This window comes from Gobius niger (assembly GCF_951799975.1).
Source record: "Gobius niger genome assembly, chromosome: 23".
Classification (NCBI taxonomy): Eukaryota; Metazoa; Chordata; class Actinopteri; order Gobiiformes; family Gobiidae; genus Gobius; species Gobius niger.
In genome coordinates this window covers 3607967-3631107 of record NC_136874.1, presented here as the reverse complement: position 1 = coordinate 3631107, position 23141 = coordinate 3607967, and the positions used below count along the sequence as shown (strand labels likewise).

General features: G+C 41.0%; 1 protein-coding gene across 1 annotated transcript in view; it reads right to left on the bottom strand.

Annotated features, from left to right (window-relative positions):
- The window catches only part of LOC306981964 (partitioning defective 3 homolog B-like), a gene marked incomplete at its 5' end in the record, with an annotated part of 137416 nt that overhangs the window by 55893 nt on the left and 58382 nt on the right, over positions 1-23141 (bottom strand). Inside the window, 2 exons of the mRNA XM_079581704.1 lie at positions 1946-2028; positions 13647-13753. Of these exons, the coding sequence (XP_079437830.1) occupies positions 1946-2028; positions 13647-13753 (190 nt within the window). The remainder of the gene's footprint in view (positions 1-1945; positions 2029-13646; positions 13754-23141) is intronic.

Genomic DNA, 23141 nt, shown 5'->3' with positions numbered 1-23141 from the left:
CTTGTTAGCGGCGCCGCTCGCTAATATGCAAAACAGCGCCCACTTTAGCATCTCGCTACACAAACAACTCGCCTGGATGCAAAAAAGGGAGAAGGGGAGGCGGTGAGACAGACGGGAACATCGCTACGGCAACGCGGGCCGGACAAACTCACACAAGTCCTCATTTTATTTACAGTTTTGTGACTCATGATTGGAAGTTTGGCAGAAATACAAATGCAAAATGGACTTTTTCAAGCTTTACATCATGTTATTATGTCATTCCCTCATTAAAAACATGCCTGAAGTGTTGCCTTGGCACATTCACGTATTTTTGAGTAATCTGTAAAAACTCTGATGGCGGCCATTTTAGGGACAGGTTTGCCTGAGTCCTCCTAGGAACGCCCCCACCTCCTGGAGACGCCTCCGAGCTTTCGTCACCAGCCGAGTAACCAACCACTGCTCCTCAGCAGAACCCCCTCCCCACTGATGCCACAGACAGCGTGTGGAGGGGGCGTGTCTGAAAGGCTCAGAGGTTCTTAAAGAGACAGAGGCCGATTTCAAGACATTCACTACAGCCATTTTGAGAGAGACATTTTATACAAGGCAGTTATTCTAATTTACTGCATTTACAGACCAGAAGGTTTCATCATCATTGTAGTGTGATATAGACTGGTGCTATGTGACTGAAAAAAGCAGAATACCCCCTCTTTAATAAAACTTTAGATAGGACAAGGCCATAGTAACACTATACTGGCGGCCATCTTGTGACAGGCCCTTCTAACTAGGGCTGCAACTAACGATTATTCCGGTAATCGATTAATCTACCGATTATTTTTACGATTAATCGATTGGCTGTGAAAGGTGCATAGAAATTGTATTTTTTTTATTTTATTTTATCACATAGAGCTAAAGTGGCGGCGCTTGAGGACATGTTGATGGAGTAAACTTAAAGTAAACGTTTGTGGGAGGCTATTTGTGCTAATTCTGCTTTCTGGTCGGACGAGACAAAGACAGATATTTATGAAATTTACGATGTACACAACACTGCAGACCCTAACTTAAACAACAAAGTAGGTTTTCACCCACATAACAGAATTTTCATGTCTTTTTTGCTCTATTTTAGTCTGTGTTTACTAGAAAACGAATAATCGATTACTGAAATAGTTGACAACTATTTTAGTAATCGATTAGTTGTTTCAGCCCTACTTCTAACCCAGTGCAATGTAATCGAATGGAAACACCACTTATGTTTGGTTCAGGCAGGAGTTACCTCCTGTATATTTTTCACAATTTTGAGAACTTTAAAGGGACCATACAGAGTTTAAAAATGCTAAAATGATGTATGTTCCTTCCCCTACATGTTCCAGCCATGTCATAATATGAAGAATGAGCCCAGACCTGTTCACCACAACTGCCGCTTAATACAGAAGCTGCAGTTACGCATAAGACCTGAGGTGGCAGTAGTGAGTATAAAATGACAAACTTGCATCAAACCCCTTTAACCGGCATTTGAGCTCTGATTTCTATAATGATTTGGCTCCCGGGCCCGACGTTGCCGACCACTGTCCTATATGGTGAGTTTTCCTTGTTGCCTTCAGGACTCTTTCATCCCAGAGGCCATACAACTCCTGAACTCTCTTTAATTTCGGGGGTTGTCTCTTGCTTGTTGTTTTATATTGTATGTTTTCTGCTCTAAAGGAATAAAGTCGACTGAACTGAACTGAAAGAGCACGACTTTCTGAAAGCTCACGTTGAAGCTCTTCTTCTCCTCTTATAAAACCCAACCAACAAACATTTGATTCCATAATCGCTAAATGAATCTTGAACTTCTCCGTCTCGGCCTGATGACATCACCACACCTCTCCAGCCAATCAGCTCCACCGTTTACACCTCCGAGTCCGCGTAAACCGTAAAACAAAGCTCGCTCTTTCCCCCCCTCGTTTCTCAGGGGATACTTTGAACTTACTTCTTGTTCAGCGGGCTCATCCTGGACTCCTGCTCTTCCACGCGCAGCCTCTCCAGCGCACCCCTCAGCACGCTGCTGACCTCCTGTTGAAGAAGAGGGAAGTGTCAGCTTCCATTTAGCAACGACAATTAGCGCTGCTGCAACTCTGCTAGCGTGCGATGTTTTCGACCTGCTGTGCGTCTCTCTGCGGGTCACGTGACTACACTAACTCTCCTCCTCCCCTCCCTCCCTCCTTCCCTTTTGCTATTTCAAGCCTTCAAAAAAAAAAAAAAAAAATGGACGACCCCAGGGCAGATTGGGGGAAAAGATCTCCCTCAATGCTAATGTTTCAAGCTAGCTCTCCCCAAAAAAAAAACACACTTACAGTCCGTTCCAATTAGCGCGCTCCCTGCTTGTCACTTTCCATTGTGTCGCTAATGGACCCGAGAGGTCCCGCCCACTTCGGGAGGAAAGGGGGAAGAAAATATCTCCCAAGGGATGCTCTCGTCAGTCAACAAAACCCACTTAAATTAGCATGCATTAACCGCGGCTAGCGAGTCAGCATCGGGGAAAAGACGTGTGTGTGTGTGAGACGGGAGGGAATAGTGACCCAGTTTTTGGTTTCGGAGCGAGATTACCCCAGATTGAGAGCGCCGCGCGGGGGTAGAGAGTGTGTTATAGCGGGGGCTGGCTGGTTCTTTTGTTGTTGTGCAGCTTGGCGTTATTTAGCCGCCGCGGCGTGTGGTGGTGGCGGCGGTGGCGGGGGAGCCTTCGGGGGTGTGAGCGTTGGCAGGTACGAGGGAAAAAGCAGCGGTGGTTTGTGATCAGAGCAGGTGTTTCTGACGAGTCGCTTTGAGCTGGAGAAGAAGAAGAAGTGTCCTCGATCAGAGTCTTAAGCTGAGGCACAAAGATTCATTAAAGAACTGGAGGATATGAGATGGTGCATTTGCGCTTTACCCAAATCTAAAAGATGCTTGAAAAAGAGAGTCAAAATACAGATGAAAACAAGGGTGAAAATGCAATTTAAAAAAAAGTCAAAAAACAATAAAAGAACGATGAAAAATATGACAAAAAAGTGACATCAAAATTACAAAAAAGTGAAAAAAATGGGACAAAAATGGGGCAAAAACATCATTAAAATGACAAAAATGTGATGAAAAAACTACATAAAAATCACAAAAAAGTGACAAAAATGCAATAAAAAAGTGACAAAAAAACTGCATAAAAAATTAAAAAAATTGACAAAAAAGTGATAAAAAGTGTCATAAAAATTACAAAAAGTGGGAAAAAATGGGACAAAAATTTGGCAAAAAAACAACATTAAAGTGACAAAAATATGATGAAAATGTGACAAAAAAGTGACAAAAAATTGGACAAAAATGGTCAAAAAACAACATTAAAATGACAATAATGTGTTAAAAAAAAAAAACAACAAAAAAAACAGAAAAATCACAAAAAAGCGACAAAAAAATCACAAAATAGTGATGCAAATTGGATAAAAATTGGGCAAAAAACAACATTAAAGTGACAAAAATATGATGAAAATGTGACAAAAAAGTGACAAAAAACCTACATAAAAATCACAAAAAAGTGACAAAAATTTGACAAAAATTGGTCAAAAAACAACATTAAAATGACAAGAATGTGACAAATAAAAAAAACAACATAAAAATCACAAAAAAGCGACAAAAAAAATCACTAAATAGTGATGAAAATTGGATACAAATTGGGCAAAAACAACATTAAAGTGACAAAAATATGATGAAAATGTGACAAAAATGCAACAAAAAAACAACATAAAAGTCACAAAAAAAGTCAGAAAAATGTGATGAAAATGTTGCAAAAATGTGACAAAAGAGCGATGAAAAAGTGGTACAAATGTGATTTTAAAAAAAGTGACAACACGGCAACAACACAAGGAAAAAGATCTGCTTCGATCAGTTTTGTAGGTCTTAGCTTTCAAATGAGACTTTACACTGGCCTATAGCCTGTGAGCTCCAGTCAAGAAACTTCTAGATTGGGATAATGCCAAATTAACTCGGCTAGTATAATGTAGAATGTTGTGTTTTTGTGAAAATGGTTCCCGGCACACCGGCTGAGAACCACTGATGTAGAGCTTTAGTCCTGGGTCGATCATTTAGACCAGCTTTAACACTTACTGATTTATTTTAGTCTCATTTAACACTAAATTTCCGTCAGCAACAATAATACCTCGACACTAAATAAGACAAACTCAGCGCTGGTTTAGTCTCTCTCTCTCTCTCTCTCTCTCCACATCCCGCCTCTGTCATGTTTTTGATCTGGAAACATAAATCGTCGCCTTAATGCGCTCGTGATCTAGTTCTTGTGTAAACAGACTCAAACCCGGCGGCGGGAGGCTTTTCTCTCCACCAATCAGGTCGCGGCGTTCGCTCCCGTTATCTCGGAGGGAGGACGTATACGGCTCAATCCGTCCCGTTATGTCACCCCTGTGTCATCTGCTGAGACACATCGCTGAACACTGGAGGAGGCGGCACAAGAAATCACAGAATGTAAATGTACTTTTGCCAATTACAAAACCAAGAAATTAGAAATATGAAGCCATAAACTGTATTATTTATTCATTTACTGTATAAGATGGCACAATACAGACGAATTAAAGAGCGGGTATTATGTTTTTTGCAGGTATTTGGGTAATATATTTAAAGAGTCCGTTAGCATTTAGCCTTCTCAATGTATTTTCCCTATAGCCGTTAGCATTAGCCACCAAACATCGCAAATCATGAACGATCCAGATGCAGGGGGCGTGGTGTTAGTCTGAGGGGCGTGGTGTTAGTCTGAGGGGGCGTGGTGTTAGTCTGAGGGGCGTGGTGTTAGTCTGAGGGGCGTGGTGTTAGTCTGAGGGGCGTGGTGTTAGTCTGAGGGGGCGTGGTGTTAGTCTGAGGGGCGTGGTGTTAGTCTGAGGGGCGTGGTGTTAGTCTGAGGGGCGTGGTGTTAGTCTGAGGGGGCGTGGTGTTAGTCTGAGGGGCGTGGTGTTAGTCTGAGGGGCGTGGTGTTAGTCTGAGGGGGCGTGGTGTTAGTCTGAGGGGGCGTGGTGTTAGTCTGAGGGGGCGTGGTGTTAGTTAGTCTGAGGGGCGTGGTGTTAGTCTGAGGGGGCGTGGTGTTAGTCTGAGGGGACGTGGTGTTAGATTTTGAACAAAACTAGCCTCTGTTTAGCTTAGGATTTCTCAGAAACCGAGGCACGTAGAATTAAACTGTTTTCACCTACAGAGAGCTCAGAGTCTCACCTTTCAAACGAGCCAAAGCATGTGTCCATTACTATAACACAGAATACACTGTGGTGCTACAAATATCATGAAAAAAGGTCTGGATTGTTGGCACTCTACAGCTAAATCCCCAAAACAATGCGGCCTCAATGTGTTAAACAAATGTGCTAAACTCGATATTGTAAATCTACAGATCTTCCAAACAGCGATTTCGATATCATCTTGTAGACGATATATTGCCCACCTCTCCTGTACTTCCTTTGTGCGGCTGCTGGAGTTGTGGATTAATAACAAGCTTGAACAGGTATAAAAAAATCACAAACATGAGCCAAAAAGAAAAGCCTCCAGTCCTTTTGTCTGGCTGTAATAAAGGGTGGTGGTTGTTGCTGAAGCCTGGACGTGTTGTGATGTTCCCGTGACAGCAGCCGTCAGTGAGATCCGTGTCTGAAACTGTCCAGACCTGCTGAGGGGAAGCAAACACGCTGTCGCACACGTGTCTTCGCAGAGATCACACATGTTTTGGTCACGTCTCCGTGTCATGGCTGGATTGGGAGTCGGTCTGGAGGTGTTATTGCGGCGTCGAGGTGTCGTGTGATTCGAGTGACGCGGGGACACAGCAGGAGGTGAAATATTTGCTCAACTAAGACTGTTTTATATTGATTTGAAGTAAAAGCAGCCTCACCAATAATGACTCAAGAGTATGACGTTCTGAGGGAGGGATTCCAATCCAACATGGCGGCTCGTGGGAATGTAAATAAATGTGGAGGATGTTTTGTAAACGCTCGTCTCAGAGTGAACCAGGATCTGTCAGTGTCTCGTCAAAGTCATAAGCAACAGAGTCCAGGCATGAGCGGGTCGGACTCTGCATTTTACCGGACTATCCCTGCACATTAAATATACTCGGGTTATGTTTAGGCCTCCACTGTTGTGCGATTTTCGTGGAGAGCATGAAAACTAGATATTTATCTATATATTCGTTTCAGTAGTACTTTCAAAGAAAAGTTAGTTTTAATTATGATTTTGAGTAAAAGGCTTAACTTTGAGAGTATTGTTGCTGTATTTTGAACATTACACTCTACTAAATGCTTAATAATCCATGTTTAGTTGCTTAATTTGTTACGATTTTGGCAGGATCTTTGAGTTAGGGGATACTCGGAGTATAAATTAATGCCTCAAGGGGTACATGGGATAAAAAAGGTGGGAACCACTGCCTTAAGCAATGAGAAAAACGGCGTTTCCATTTGCCCTTGTCATTTGGTAAAATTGTGCAATTGTACAATTTTTCCAGTAGAGTAAAGTGGCCGAAATGAGCCCTTCGCAGGGTGGCTGGGCGCACCAAGATGAGGAGCTCAGTTACCCGGGAGGAGCTCAGAGTAGAGTCGCTGCTCCTTCACGTCGAAGGAGCAGCTGAGGTGGCTCGATGCCTCCTGGTCTCCAGGTGTTCCAGACATGTCCTATAGGGAGGAAGCCTCATGGAAGACCCAGGACGCGCTGGTGGGACTATGTCTCCGAGCTGGCCTGGTGTCGCCTCGGGGTCAGAACAGCTGGAGGAGGTGTGTGTGGATCGGGAAGTCTGGATGGATGGATGGATGGATGGATGGATGGATGGACATCCTATGGCAACTCCAAGAAACATATGACAAGGCTTTCATTGACTTCTTTGACTGGACAAGCTTTTTTCCCCATATAAATGTTATTATCACACTTTTTTCTTTTTATTCTTTCTGTTTTTTACAAACAAGGAAACGGAAACGTTGTTTTTCTAATTGCTTATGTAATAAAGTTTTCAAAAATGTATAGTTAAGCTCGGCGCCGACATTGCTGCAGTACTGCAGGGGCGGCAGAACAATCGAGTTTTCCATTAGAAAGCATTGCACTTTAAACACGTTAAAAAAAAACTGTGAAGCCTCGTTTTCCTAAACTTTCTCCAGATGGATATTCCTCCTGAGATAACGCTGGGTGAGGCACAATTACAGGGACCAGGCGGGTTTTTGTAAGAACATTAATGAGGGCCAGACTTTGACTGACAGATAATGAAGCGGGCGAACTGATGAACGAACTCCAGTGAAGATCCCGCCCTTATGCCCTTTTTAGGAACGTTCTCCATCACAGCAGGGTAGGAGGAGTCTGTAAATCCACACCGGCCATAAGACTTGAAAAAAATCCCCATCTATTCCTAATTTTTGCTATTTAAAAAAGGCTCCTAGCTTCTCCTGGTCTCCCCCACAGCCCATTGTCAGACACTCCACATGTTAATCCCGCCGACTCAGAGTAAGTAGTCCATCCTCCTCCTTCACTGGAGCAAAGAAGCAAAATCAATGGGAGGGGAAGACCGCGAATTTATCACTGTACGGGCCTTAATTAGACTTTATCTAGGTCTCGATACTCCCTCACTCGACGCGGGGAGAGAGGAGGCCGGATCGGGGCTCGGACGCAGGAGATAAGGCGCTTGTAAAGGCGGGGAGTGGACGGATCGATGCGGAGTCTATCAGGACAAGGACTCGCCGCTCAAACACCGTGACGGCGGCGAGGGCGGGAGATAAAGCTGTAGTTTAGGGAAAGTCAATAGTCGGGCGAGGAGTGAAGTAGTAGTTGTAGTAGTTGTTGTTGGAGTGGAGGCGGTGGTAGAAGAAGCAGAGGTGAAAGGAGATACAGGTGAATAATAGATGAAGAAAGTAAGAAGCAGGGTATAAAAGTAGAAGTGGAAGTAACAGATGAAATGATGGAAATACGCAATACTGTTTTTGATAAAAGGCTGCAGTAGTAGTAGTAGTAGTAGTAGTAGTCGTCCTGTAGTAGAAGGTGGAAGAAGCTAGTAGTTGTATAATGACAGAAAAGGAAGCAGTACTTGCAGATATAAACAAATAATCATAGTAGTTTGAGGAGAGATGTGACCGATTTTGCTTCATTACTTTAGTTGCCGCTATCGTTAGCATGCTGTTGCTAGCGGTGGCATTTTGCACAGTATTTAAAAGGGACTAGGCGGAGTTTAAAAAGGTTTAAATTATGTATTTTCCGTCCCCTACATCAGGGTCACGAGTTAAATTTCACGAAGAAAAAACACTGGAAAGCAAAGGTCAGACACATACGGGGTTAATTCGCGCACTTAATTGAATCCTGTTATTGTTTTTTTGTTCTAAAATTAAGTTTTTGCTCCTAAATAGCAAAAACCATATGGTAAATGGTCTCAGCTTTTCCACCTACATTAGGCACTCAAAGCTCTTTACAGCTCTCATTCATACACCAATGTACGCAGACACTGGGGGCAATGTGGGTGAAGTGTCTTGCCCAAGGACACAACGACAGTGTGCACTTTCAGGAGGTGGGATTCGAACCCCCGACCTTCCGATCATGAGACGACCCGCTCTACCATCTGCACCACCGTCGCCCTATCAGCTCTATTATACACAATGTGCCCTGCTTAATCCTGCCTAGTGCTGGTTCAGACCTGGTGTAGTCCAGGTTCAGACCTGGTGTAGTCCAGGTTCAGACCTGGTGTAGTCCAGGTTCAGACCTGCTCGCTGTTCTCTCATATTTAATCAGGGTGTCCTGTTTTTATAGCGAGTGATATTTTCAGTCATTCCATAAAAATGTAAAACATATCATGGAGCTCAGAGGTAGGACTTTTCTGTTCCTTTTCTGTTCTGTTCATCTGGGCTGTGGTTTACTGCTCTGCAAAGAGGGAGAGAGAGAGAGAGAGAGAGTGCACACTCAGCCGCTCGTTTGAGTGGATTCAGGGTCGGGTTCAGATCCAAGGTTCAGGTCCGGATGGGCTGGCACATGGGTCCAGATCCTGGTCTGAGGTCCACCGTTTCTGCTCTACATGTTCCAGCCACGTCCTAATGTGTGGAAAGACCTCAGCCCTGTTCACCACAACTGCCTCTAAAACCCTGCACTGTCACTCAGAAAGGTGTTAATTCGGGTCCAAAGGAGCCTAATTTAAAGATAATAATATAATATAATATAGAGAGCATAAAAATGACAACTTGCATCTAATCCCTTTAACCTCTTAACTCCCGCCTGAACCGAGAGCATTTTCTCCAGTTCAGCTTTACCTAAATCCCGTAGGCCAGTGTAACGCCTCATTTGAAAGCTAAGATCTACAAAACTCATCTAAATGGATCTTTTTCCTCACGTCATCAGATTTTTTTTCCATCATTTATTTTTTGGGGGGGGGGTTTGTAATTTTTTGTAATTTTTTTTGTCAAATAGTAAATTTTTTGTCACTTTTTGTCACATGTTCATCATTTTTTCAGATTTTTTCGTCATTTTTTTTGTCACTTTCTGTCATTTTTTTGTCATTTTTTGTCAATTTTTTTGTCACATTTTTGCCACTTTTTCATCATTTTTTTGTCAATTTTTTGTAATTTTTTTTGTCATTTTTTCGTCACTTTTTTGTCACATCTTCATTGTTTTTCATCTCAGTTCTGTCGCTATTTTCTCACCTTTTTTTCCAGAAGCTTTTGGATTGGGGTAAAGCCAAACTAGAGAAAATGTGCTCGGTTCAGGTGGGAGTTATGGGGTTAAAGATATGATTGCAGATGTTAAAACTGAGTCAGCGATTGGACTGGTTCTGTAACGGATCGGCGCATCCCAAAGCTTGAGTCTGCAGTAGTAGTAGTAGCAGTAGTAGTAATAGTAGTAGTAGTAGTAGTAATCATAATAGGCGGAGTAACAGTACAGGTAATGGAAAGCCAATACCTGTATACACCACCTTTAGATTTGATTACAGCACAGAGTTTCAGGGCCTTATTAGCAGGTTTGTAGTCGTCATATTCGTCTTATGAGTAGTCGTAACTGTGTAGTGTGTACTCCTGTTGATTACGCATTAGCATTCCCTTCACCTCTGACACCGTAGGCACTAAAAAACATCACTCCTCTCTCGACTACACATCCATAACGGCTCGGGAAATTGACCGACAGTGAAAAATGTGCTCCGGATCCGAGCGTTTTAGAGGAAATCAATAATCTTTAGAGCGGAGTATTGGGAGCGAGGCGTGACTGCAACGATTTGTGTGCGCTCATAAATTATCAGCGGAGTTTTCAAACGCAATCATTCTGATGAGAAAGAAAGAGAGAGAGAGAGAGAGAGAGGGAGAGGATCCTCACATCGGATAATATGGAATCAATTTCATCCAACATGGAGGAAGCGAGACTGCAAATTATCTTGGCATTTGTCCTAAACATTGTTATTGATGAAAATATACAAGACAAATGAAAACTACTGTAGTTATTAACCTCTTAACTCCCCCCTTAACATGTTTTCTCCTGTTCTCCAAATTCTCCAAATCTAAAAGCTTCTTCAAAATAGCGACAAAAAATGAGAAGAAAATGAGGATGGAAATTGACAAAAATGACAAAAATCCAGCAAAAAAATGGACAAAAATCCAGCAAAAAAATAACAAAAATTCAGCAAAAAAGTAACAAAAGAGCAACAAAAAAGTGACAAAAATCCAGCAAAAAAGTGACAAAAATCCAGCAAAAAAGTAACAAAAATCCAGCAAAAAAGTGACAAAAATCCAGCAAAAAAATAACAAAAATTCAGCAAAAAAGTAACAAAAGAGCAACAAAAAAGTGACAAAAATCCAGCAAAAAAGTAACAAAAATCCAGCAAAAAAGTGACAAAAATCCAGCAAAAAAATAACAAAAATTTCAGCAAAAAAGTAACAAAAGAGCAACAAAAAAGTGACAAAAATCCAGCAAAAAAGTGACAAAAATCCAGCAAAAAAGTAACAAAAATCCAGCAAAAAAGTGACAAAAATCCAGCAAAAAAGTAACAAAAATCCAGCAAAAAAGTGACAAAAATCCAGCAAAAAAATAACAAAAATTCAGCAAAAAAGTAACAAAAGAGCAACAAAAAAGTGACAAAAATCCAGCAAAAAAGTGACAAAAATCCAGCAAAAAAGTAACAAAAATCCAGCAAAAAAGTGACAAAAATCCAGCAAAAAAGTGACAAAAATCCAGCAAAAAAGTGACAAAAATCCATCAAAAAAAATGACAAAAATCCAGCAAAAAAGTGACAAAAGAGTTGCAAAAAAGTGACATAAATCCAGCAAAGAAAGTGACAAAAGAGCAGCAATGTGTGGAGTAGGCTCGTAGGCTAGACTGGGAATCTTTTCAGAGTCCGTTAGCTTGTAGCCATTAGCATTGGCCACCAAACATCTCACACTATGAACGATCCAGATGTTTTCAGCTGTTGTGAACACATCAATGACATACAGGTGAGGTCAAAGCCTTGTTAGAAGTCATTAATGAATGTAGAGACCTTTTGAGATTTTACTTTAGATACAAACTTCTCTGAGGTAAATGCTAACTCGAATTCAGTGAAGTTTCTGCTTTTTGTGGAGTCCGATACACAATGGCCGCTCTTTTTAAAAGGATAAAGAAAACACAGAAATTATGTAAATGCCACGAAACTGACAAAACATGCCTCCCCATACTTTAGTATTGCGCCTGGCTTCACTATTCATGTGTATGGGGATCAAAAGTTACATTAAAGAGCGGGTATTCTGCTTTTTTCACTCACATAGCACCAGTCTATATCACACTACAATGATGACAAACCTTCTGCTGGTCTGTAAATGCAGTAAATTAGAATAACTGCCTTGTATAAAATGTCTCTCTCAAAATGGCTGTAGTGAATGTCTTGAAATAGGCCTCTGTCTCTTTAAGAACCTCTGAGCCTTTCCGACACGCCCCCTCCACACGCTGTCTGTGGCATCAGTGGGGAGGGGGTTCTGCTGAGGAGCAGTGGTTGGTTACTCGGCTGGTGACGAAAGCTCGGAGGCGTCTCCAGGAGGTGGGGGCGTTCCTAGGAGGACTCAGGCAAACCTATCCCTAAAATGGCCGCCATCAGAGTTTTTACAGATTACTCAAAAATACGTGAATGTGCCAAGGCAACACTTCAGGCATGTTTTTAATGAGGGAATGACATAATAACAGGATGTAAAGCTTGAAAAAGTCTTAACGTCTTCGGATCTGTTGACTTACAAGCTTTAAAACTTTGAATTAGAATCATTTTTTCACCAGAGAAAGCTGCACCACAAGAACATAAAGATCTCCCTGTTCTACGTCCTACTTCTTTTAGAATCCGTGCCTGTTGTGCCGTTTCTCGGTGGACATCGTCTCTCCAAAGCCACACACTGAGCCTAATGAGCTGCTGTAGTTTGAAGATTTGGACAGTAAAATCATCGCCTCCAACTCTCCGTTTCTGTCTGTACGTGGCATCTTTCTGCTCGCATGAAGCCAGTCCTGGAGGGAGAGAGGTCTGATGTACAGTGGCCTGTTTGGACAAAGAGGGACGGCGCTTGAAAGGCTTTCAGAGTGTAGCCTCGGGGCATGGAGGAGGCCAAAGAGAGGAATGCACTTAAGACACACGAGATGGATAAACACGGTTTGAAATGTCCTCCTCAGAACAACCGGTTCAAATCAAAGCCAGAATTTTCTTTTTCTTTCTATTATAAGATATATTACGCTAAATCAAAGCCTGCCTGTGTTTTGCATCTGTTTCTATCACAGAAGCTTTTGATTTTGTTCTTCCAGGACTTTGTTCCATAATAGATCCAACCATCGAGATATCTGCCATGAATATCGAGATATAAACAAGACAGAACGATTTGTTCGTAGGGATTTGCTGATATTGACAATATTTTGGGGGATTTTCTCGATAACGATGATGAAGAAAGAAATGTGTGAATCATTAGAAATATGTAAAAATGTGCTGCAAACATCCTCATTTACAGAGCTTTGTTGTGGCCTGAACAGACTACGAGAAGGTACAAAAAAACCTTTTTATTTTTTTTAGTTTTTTAACCATATATTTTTTTCCCCTTTTCTGTCGCATTTTTTTTCTTCAAATTTTCCCAATATTTTCCTTTTTTTAAATTATCATTTAACATTTTTTTTCTCTTTTTTTCCCCACATTTTCACCTAATTTTTTCATGCTTTTTAATGTATTTATTGTTTTTACCATATTTTTTTCCCTTTTCTGTCCCATTTTTTTTCTTCAAATTTCCCCAATATTTAAATTTTTTGTTAATATTATTTTCAATTTTTTTTTCTTCAATTTTTTCCACACATTTTCACCTAATTTTTTTAAGCTTTTTAATATTTTTGTCTGAAATCTTCTCCATTTTTTTTATTTCCCCTTTGTTTTCCCCTAATTACAATTTTTTTCTCTATTTTTTGTTTTATTTTCCTCAAAAATGTCCCTTTTTTTTAAATTTTTCCCACATTTCTTGTCACTGGAGTTAAACTCGAAACTGTCAATGTATATATCGTCCAAACAGTAATTTCAATCATATCTTGCACACGATGTATTCCCCTCCTCTTTGCGAGCATGCCGTTAGCTTAAGATAGTGGCTCGTATCTTATTTCCAGCATACGTAGTTCCCCTTGTTGCCAGTCGGGGGCAGTACAACCAACAAGGATATAGTTACGCAAACAGGTGAGCGGGAAAGTCCTTTTAAATATCTTACCGGCTCAGGAGTCACAACGCTGCGGTCGTCAGGAGGGGGCGTGGCTCTGACAGTGATGGGCGGGGCTAAGACGGAGTCACTGCTGCTCCTCACCAACAGGGGCGTGTCTACGAAAAAGTGGAAAATGTCGACTGAATTACAGGAAAATTAACAGGAAAGAACTTGGTGGACGAAACAACTCGACGTTTCAGGTTTCCATCACCACTAAAACATGTATAATAGCTTCCCTGTTCCAGTCTCGAGCCAGGACTCTCCTGAAAATGAGGATCTGAGTCTCAATAGGACTTTTTTATCTTCTAAGGACACATATTGAGAGCCAGGAATTAATCATATGACATTTTGTGACATAGGAGAAATCCACTGTAGTAGAGAATTTTAACCTCTTAACTCCCACCTGAACGGATCCTATTTTCTCCAGTTTGGCTTTACCCTAATCAAAAAGCTTCTTGGGAAAAAAGCAACAAAATAGCCACAAAAAATGAGAAGAAAACGAGGATTTACAACAAAAAAATTTGACAAAAATTCAACCAAAAAGTGACAAAAATTCAACCAAAAAGTGACAAAAATTCAACCAAAAATGTGACAAAAACTCAACCAAAAAGTGACAAAAATTCAACCAAAATTTAACAAAAATGTGACAAAAACTCAACCAAAAAGTGACAAAAATTCAACAAAAATTCAACAAAAACTCAACCAAAAAGTGACAAAAATTAAACCAAAAAGTGACAAAAAATCACCAAAAAGTGACAAAAATTAAACCAAAAAATGTGACAAAAATTCAACCAAAAAGTGACAAAAATTCAACCAAAAAGTGACAAAAATTACACCAAAAAGTGACAAAAAATCACCAAAAAGTGACAAAAATTCAACCAAAAAGTGACAAAAATTCAACACAAAAATGACAAAAACTCAACCAAAAATGTGACAAAAATTCAACAAAAATGTGACAAAAATTCAACAAAAATGTGACAAAAATTCAACAAAAAGTAACAAAAATTCTACCAAAAAGTGACAAAAATTCAACCAAAATTTAACAAAAATGTGACAAAAACTCAACCAAAAAGTGACAAAAATTCAACAAAAATTCAACAAAAACTCAACCAAAAAGTGACAAAAATTAAACCAAAAAGTGACAAAAAATCACCAAAAAGTGACAAAAATTAAACCAAAAAATGTGACAAAAATTCAACCAAAAAGTGACAAAAATTCAACCAAAAAGTGACAAAAATTACACCAAAAAGTGACAAAAAATCACCAAAAAGTGACAAAAATTCAACCAAAAAGTGACAAAAATTCAACACAAAAATGACAAAAACTCAACCAAAAATGTGACAAAAATTCAACAAAAATGTGACAAAAATTCTACCAAAAAGTGACAAAAATTCTACAAAAAATGACAAAAATTCAACAAAAATGTGACAAAAATTCAACAAAAAAATGACAAAAAATCAACAAAAATGTGACAAAAACTCAACCAAAAATGTGACAAAAACTCAACCAAAAAATGTCAAAAATTAAACCAAAAAATGTCAAAAATTAAACCAAAAAATGACAAAAATTCAAAGAAAAAATTACTAAAATGTGACAAAAAAAAAAGAAAAAAAAAACACAGCAACTACACGAGGAAAAATGACCAAAGAGGACAGAATGCATTTGGTTCACGCGGGTGGAAAGAGGTTAATATCATCGACTGGACCGGGTTGATTTGACCACACGAGTGAGAAGAAGCTGCTAAAGATGGAAGAGACCTCTGACCACCCGTTGCTATGACTTCAGACTCGTTTAAAATGCTAAATATTCTCCCAAGTCGATAATTTCCTTCATTCCGCTGAAGCTCCCACTCGTTCGTGTATAATTATCGGACAATCTGTCGACCTGCTCCTCCCACGCAAAACACTCGCCGCGTTTAGAGGCGGAAACGCGTCCACAGCCACAGACTTCAGATCACGGAGGGCAAAGCATTAACATAACCATCAACAAAACCAGGAACTGTTTTACTGCGATGTTTTCCAACGAATCGTGCTGAGAAAGCCGCGAAATCAAGCCGGAAGGGAAGTTTAATCTTTTTCAAGGGTCAAAGTCAAACCGACCTTAGGGAGAAACCGATGTGTTACAAACAAAAGAGTAGAAATTGTTGTTTAGAATTATATAAGAAAACTGTAATAAATCAAGCCAAATATTGGACTTGAGATGACCGGGTTAATCTCAGAATCATTGGGATGTGCTGGAAAAGGCTTAGCACACTGCTCACACTCTCCCGTCATCAACACAAGCAGAAGTTTATTTGAGCTCTTAACTCTTAATATCAAGCAGATTTTCTCCAGCTCAGTTTTACTCAAATCTAAAAGCTTCTCGACTTGAGCGTATAGACCAGACCTGGGCAAAGTACGGCCCGCGGGCCACATCCGGCCCGCGAGATGATTCAGTCCGGCCCATAACTTGTAGGGCATAAATTCATAAGCATGTCAAAAAAAAAAGTAAGTCTCTAGCTCATTCCTGTGCGGAGTTGTGATTTTTTATTTTTATTACCAGAATGCTCACTCCAGCCACTAGGGGGCAGATTAAATAAGAATAAAAGTAAAGAATTCCACAGGTGTCCAGCAAAGGGCACTGGCATAATAAGATATAAAGATATAAACAACACATTGTGTGACTTGCAAGTGGGAAATGGACAGTCTGCCCCTGGGCAGCTGTGGCTACAATAGTAGCTTACTACCACGGAGTGCGGAGTGAATGAATATTGACTACAATGTAGCAGAGACTTGTGACACAGGCTTGTAAAGTGTAAGCCGTTTTTATGAGGCTACAGTCCTGCCAGGCTCATCATTATAGATTATATAGATATAATCTATAGATATTGAAATAATTTATAGATATTGAAAAAAAGTCCTCAATGTATTTTCCCAATCAAAACATTTATTTTTATTTTGGAGCTTTTGTTCATGGACCCCAGCGATACACTCCCGATATATTATACTTATATCCCGATATAAGTTTGAGTTATTGTTGGTGCGGCCCTCCGACTCAATTCAGGCTCCTCATGTGGCCCCTTATGAAAATGAATTGCCCACCCCTGGTATAGACTATAGGCCGTTTAGCTGTAGAGTGTCAACAATCCAGACCATTTTTCATGATATTTGTAGCACCACAGTGTATTCTGTGTTATAGATATGGACACAGGCTGTGGCTCGTTTGAAAGCTGAGACTCTAAACCCTCCGTAGGTGGAAACAGTTTAATTCTTCGTGTCTCGGTTCCTGAGAAATCTAAGCTAAACAGAGGCTTGTTTTGATCAAAATCACTGTTTTTTTTACTAGATAATGCATGTTTTATGAAACAACTCTCTGATTAACTCCTCTCTCCTCCTCTCTCCTCCTCTATCTTAGTCTCTCCTTCTCTTTCCTTGTCTCTCCTCCTCTCTCCTCTCTGGACAGACACTAACGTTATGGAAAGAGGCAAATGCCTAAATATATTTGCTTCAAGTCAATTTTCAACGACAACATTGTTGACATGTTTTGAAGCACCGCGTGTTCTCGATCTCTTTTCAGCCTGGTTCTGGAGTGAAGACTTTAACAGGATGTTTCTCAGTCGTCCTTGGACCAATTTCAACCATTTAAAAACTCTGAGAAATGTTAAAATCTCAACTGTTTTGATCTTTCCATGTGAAGCCGCTCTGCTTTGTCAAACGCTCCAGAGAGCGAGAGAGAAGTGTCGGGTTTACAGCTCTTCGCTACACAACACCACGTCCCCTCAGACTAAAAAAAAGAAAAGAAATGCAATAATAAATGTCAAATGTCCAGATCGTGACTTTTCACAAGTTTTTGATCATCATTTATTTCCCTTCTGTTCATCACATATAAGGTGTATCAGAGTGTCTAGTTTTGTAATAAAAAAATTACATTTTTTGGCACTCAAGTGGTGAACAGTTTAGGCCTAATTAAAGTCCTACACCTTGATGTTTGGGAGACTTCAGAGGCACCAGTCTGGCAGAAACTGTTTTTTCCCTTAACTGGGCTTAACCTGACGACTAATCATCACAGGCAAAACCATCACTTAGAGCAGAAGCTACGTCTTTACTCTTTCGGTCATTTCTCTTACAAATCAACTCATAAAGAAAAACTCCGAAACCGCACAAAGAGGCAGAAACAGGGCTGTGGTTTCCGGTGATCCATCTGAGTTTGCGGTCAGTGACAGGGTGCGGGTCAGAGCACCGTGGTTGCGTGGTTGAAATTGAGAGAGCGCGGGGGTCTGAGGGGAGCCGCGGTGAGCAGGTCAAGGGGTTTTACAGCTGTGAAAAATGAGCACGAGAAACGAGTCCGACGCGCGTTTACTCCGGCGCGGTCGCCTCGTGTCGGGACGTCCCGGATCTGGCAACGTGCAGGAGCGACGGTTGAAAATGATGGAAATATTTTGTTGCTGAGAGAGGCTACAACGCTTATCTTTGGTGCATCGTTTTTTTTATAAGAAAAGCTATATTTTGCAGTAAAGTGTGTTGCTTTGGGAGAATTTTAGTCATATTTTGAGCGCAACATTGTCCTTTTTCTTACAAATATCACTTTTAAGTAATTACTTTCTAAATATCTGCAACACTCTTGAGGGAGGGGGTACATGGACGACCACTGAAAGGCCCAAGGGGTACGCGAGATAAAAAGGTTGGGAACCACTGCTTTAACCTCTTAACTCCCGCCTGAAGCGAGAGGATCTTTTTCCTCACGTTAGATTTTTTTTCCATCATTTTTTTTTTTGTGGGTATTCAACTCATTTTTGTAACTTTTTTGTCATTTTTTGTCACATTTTTGTCACATTTTTGTCGTTTTTTTTGTCGTTTTTTTGTCATTTTTGTCAATTTTTGTCAATTTTTGTCATTTTTTTGTCATTTTTTTGTCATTTTTTGTCATTTTTTTGTCACATTTTTGTCATATTTTTGTCACATTTTTGTCATATTTTTGTCACATTTTTGTCATTTTTTGTCACATTTTATGTCACATTTTTGTCATTTTTTTGTCCATTTTTTGTCATTTTTTTGTAACATTTTTGTCATTTTTTGTCAATTGTTTGTCATTTTTTCGTAATTTTTTGGTCAATTTCTTGTGACATTTTTGTGACATTTTTGCCACTTTTTCACCAATTTTTCCTCACTTTTTTTTGGCCAATGTTTTCTCACTTTTTTGTCACATTTCCATCATTGTTTTCGTCTCAGTTTTGTTGCTATTTTCACAGCTTTTTTCCAGAAGCTTTTGGACTGGGGTAAAGCCAAACTGGAGAAAATGTGCTCGGTTCAGGTGGGAGTTAAGGGGTTAAGGAACAAGAAGTCATTAGCAACTAAACATAGGAGGAGGAAGGTTTGACTGGTTGATGTTCCAGATACTTAAAAATATTTGAGTCCATCGCTCGTCCACGGTCACGGCAAAGGCCAAATCCCCGTCGTAAATTCCCTCCCATTAACCCTAACGATCCCGAGTCTGCGTCCTCATCCGTCACACAGCGCACGGTCCCGGGTCACGTGGGGGTCACGCTCCGAGCCCTTTCACCTTTGTCCCGGGGCGCTGAGGCCGCGGCCGGTATCGATGGACCTGTTTCTGGAGGTAGTTAAGAGGCGCCTCTCGGGGGGAAAAGGCGAATCAAAGGCGAGCGGGTCGAGAGCATTAGTGAATAAGATGTTTACAGGAATGTGGAGGACGGGGAGCATCGTCAGCACTTCCTATTGTGAGTGTGTGTAATGAGGCCGTTTGGAAGGGAAGGCATTATTATGAGCGGACAACCCAAAACAACAACTAGATAAGCATAAATCTAACATGAAATGGAGAAAAAAGCTTTAAAAAAAATGCATTAATAGACTGAGTGATTGCCAGGATTCGTCGGGCTCATGTTGTGAAAGAGCGGATCAGGGATAGGCCGCCACAGTCCAGATCGTATTGAGAATCTTTGGAATGTCTTGATCCCAGAGATGATGATCTTGGTGAAAAATGACATTTTCGTCAACAGATTAAAACTAACTAAATGGGGGGGGGGGGAAAGAAAAACATGGCAAAAATGTGGCAAAAATCAGGAATAAATCTGGCAAATTTTTTTTTATAAAAACGAGGCAAAAACATGGCAAAAATGGGACAAAAATTGAAAAATGTGGGGGGGAAAAGTGGACAAAAATGAGGAAAAAATGAGAGGAGAAAAAGAGGAAAAAATTGAGAAAAAAATTGTAATTTTTTTTTGAAAAAAATTGATAAAAATGAGGGGGAAAATTGAGCAAAAATCTGGCAAAAATTTGAAAAAAATTTGAAAAAATGAGGAAAAACGTGACAAAAAATGTGAAATAAATGTGGAAAAAATGTGAAAAAATGAGGAAAAAATGTGAAAAAATGTGAAAAAATTAGGAAAAACATGTGACAAAAAATGTGGAAAAATGAGGAAAAATGAGGAAAAACATGTGACAAAAAATGAGAAAAAATGTGGAAAAATGAGGAAAAACATGTGACAAAAAATGTGGCAAAAATGTGAAAAAAATGTGGCAAAAATAGAAACAAAAGCGTGATAAAAAAAAACATGCAACAAAACCAACAAAATCCTGAAAGCAAAAGCAAGGAAGAAGCTTAGAGCAGTTCTGCAGGTCTTCGCTTTCAAATGAGGCGTTACTCTATAGCCTTAGTTACTCCAATTCAGAAGCTTTTAGATTTGGGTAAAACTGGAGAAAATGTGGTTTGGTTTTTTTAGGCATGAAAACCCAGTGACGGAAACGCAGTCTATGAAAGAAGTGAATGTTACTTTGACACTGTGTTTCCCTGTCACGCTGGAACAAACCGGCCCACACGTCTCCCCTCAGCGTTACCGACTCTGGCTCTCGCTCGTCCATGTCGCAGCGTGTAAACCCGGCGGTTCAGGAGCCGCGGGGAACACGGAGGCCGCTCTTGTTTTCTCCTCTCGATCGATGGAGCGTTCGGGACCGGGGCGATAAGGAAACTCCTCTTCTCCCTAAGTCATGTCCCCGCTCGTGTGCAGGAGTGGATCAATGCTAGTCTGATCATCCCACAGGGGCCAGAGGAGGAGGGGGAGGAGGGGAGGGAGGAGAGGGAGGAGAGGGAGGAGAGGGAGGAGAGGGAGGAGAGGGAGGAGCCGGAGGAGCCGGAGGAGCAGTCTGAGCCACACGTTTGCATTTTTTTTCTCAGATTCTGACATGAAACCAGAATCAACTTTTCCATTTTTAGGTCAAACAGAATTTTCAAAATTATTTCTATTTGCAAAATGCCAGAAGAATGAGAAATTGTTACTTTCAACAGTCAGAAGTTTCCATACACTAAAACAACACGCGGCCTGCTTTATTATCTACTGAGGCTGCAGTGGAGCCGCACATGAGTCAGAACCTCCTGCAGAGGCACAGACGAGACTCTGGCCTGTGACAGACAAAGAGAAGCTGCAGAGACAGAGAAACCAGCGTCAGGCTCAGGCTTCAGGTGGAGGATGTTAAACTCGAGTCTCTCCAACTCACTGTAAACCTGCATAAACAGAGCCATGTTTGCTCTCTCTGCAACACGGACATACGTGTCTTCTTTTATTTATGATAATTGTACAAATCACGTGTTTAAGGCCCCACGTGGTTTGAGAAAAGCTGCTGAAGAGCCGTGATGCGGTGTCGCCAGTGTGTGCTGAAATCACACAGGGACGCGCGGCAGAGGACGTGCACTGGGCTTAAGGTTACTATACCATGAAACTATTTATTAAAGAGGGGGTATTCTGCTTTTTTCAATCACATAGCACCAGTCTATATCACACTACAATGATGACAAACCTTCTGTTGGTCTGTAAATGCAGTAAATTAGAATAACTGCCTTATATAAAACGTCTCTCTCAAAATGGCTGTAGTGAATGTCTTGAAATAGGCCTCTGTCTCTTTAAAGGGACTATAAGGAGTTTAAAAATGTTAAAATTAAGTATTTTCCTCCCCCTACATGTTCCAGCCATGTCCTAATGTGTAGAATGAGCTCAGACCTGTTTACCACAACTGCCTCTAAAATCCTGTACGGTCACTCAAAAATGTGTCACTTCGGCCCGAATTGCCGTCATGCACGAGCTTAATATAGAAGGTGCAGTTACACATATGGCCTGAGGTGGCAGTAGTGAGTATAAAATGGCGAACTTGCTTCCAGCCCCTTTAAGAACCTCTGAGCCTTTCCGACACGCCCCCTCCACACGCTGTCTGTGGCATCAGTGGGGAGGGGGTTCTGCTGAGGAGCAGTGGTTGGTTACTCGGCTGGTGACGAAAGCTCGGAGGCGTCTCCAGGAGGTGGGGGCGTTCCTAGGAGGACTCAGGCAAACCTATCCCTAAAATGGCCGCCATCAGAGTTTTTACAGATTACTCAAAAATACGTGAATGTGCCAAGGCAACACTTCAGGCATGTTTTTAATGAGGGAATGACAGAATAACATGATGTAAAGCTTGAAAAAGTCCATTTTGCATAATACCCCCCCTTTAAAGCCCAGATGATGATGTCATGTCCATGGAAGCACAAGTCTGGTTCATCCTTGGGCGCAACTTAAAGACGCCTGAAGGTGCCAGGTGAAGTGGGCAGTTTTCAACAAAGAGTTTTAATCGATTTGATTTTTAATTCAGTTCAGTTCAAGTTCTTTATTCAGCCATGATGTTATTACAGTCACAATAATAACACCAACAACAACAAAATGATATTCAATGCTGAATAGGAGCATGAGGAAGACATGCTCTTGAAATTTTATGCCCCTTTTGTCTAAAATCTGAGCTGGTTCTGCCACTTTTTGTTTTGTTTTACCTCTCTTTATTGAAACCACTGCGCAGTGAAGGGGAGCAAGAGGAGGGGGATGGGAGGGGCTTACGGTGAAAACAGGTGAAAATCAGGAAGTGAAACTACTGGACATTTTTGTTTGAGCTTGTTTGTGTTTAAGAACAAAACTGCATTTCCAAACCAACAAAGTGTAAGATAGAGATAAAAACATGTCTGCAAAAAGAATAACACCCGCTCTTTAAAGCTCAAAAAGCAAATACTGCAGGATATACAGCCGCACAAATGAGTTACTGTTGCTTCATGGCACGGTCAGAAAGACTTACCACAGCTCCATAGCACTTCAGATCATGTTTGTGGATCTATAACCCACAGGCTCAGCAGCTTTTATACATATTACAACCCCATGGAGACGACATATTTGGTTGAAAGCAAAGGAAATCGAGTTTGAGAAATCAAAAACGGTCGTAGTGAAGCCATCTCGGTGGGTCTTTGTTTGCAGAGTGGGCGTCATGCGGTCCCGTCATAACTACATTAGCCGGGGTTCAGCGAGGACACAAAGGAGGGGTCGCCGTCCCGAGAGGGTGGCGATGAATGCGGAGGGAGGGGGGGGGGGAGATGCTAACAGGCTACACGCAGCGCTAATGTGGTTAAAGGAGGAGCGGAGGCGGGAGAGCGAGGCATCATGGGAGGCGGTGGCAGAGGCAGGTGGAGAGGTCTGAGGGTGACGTGATTGACAAATACGTAATG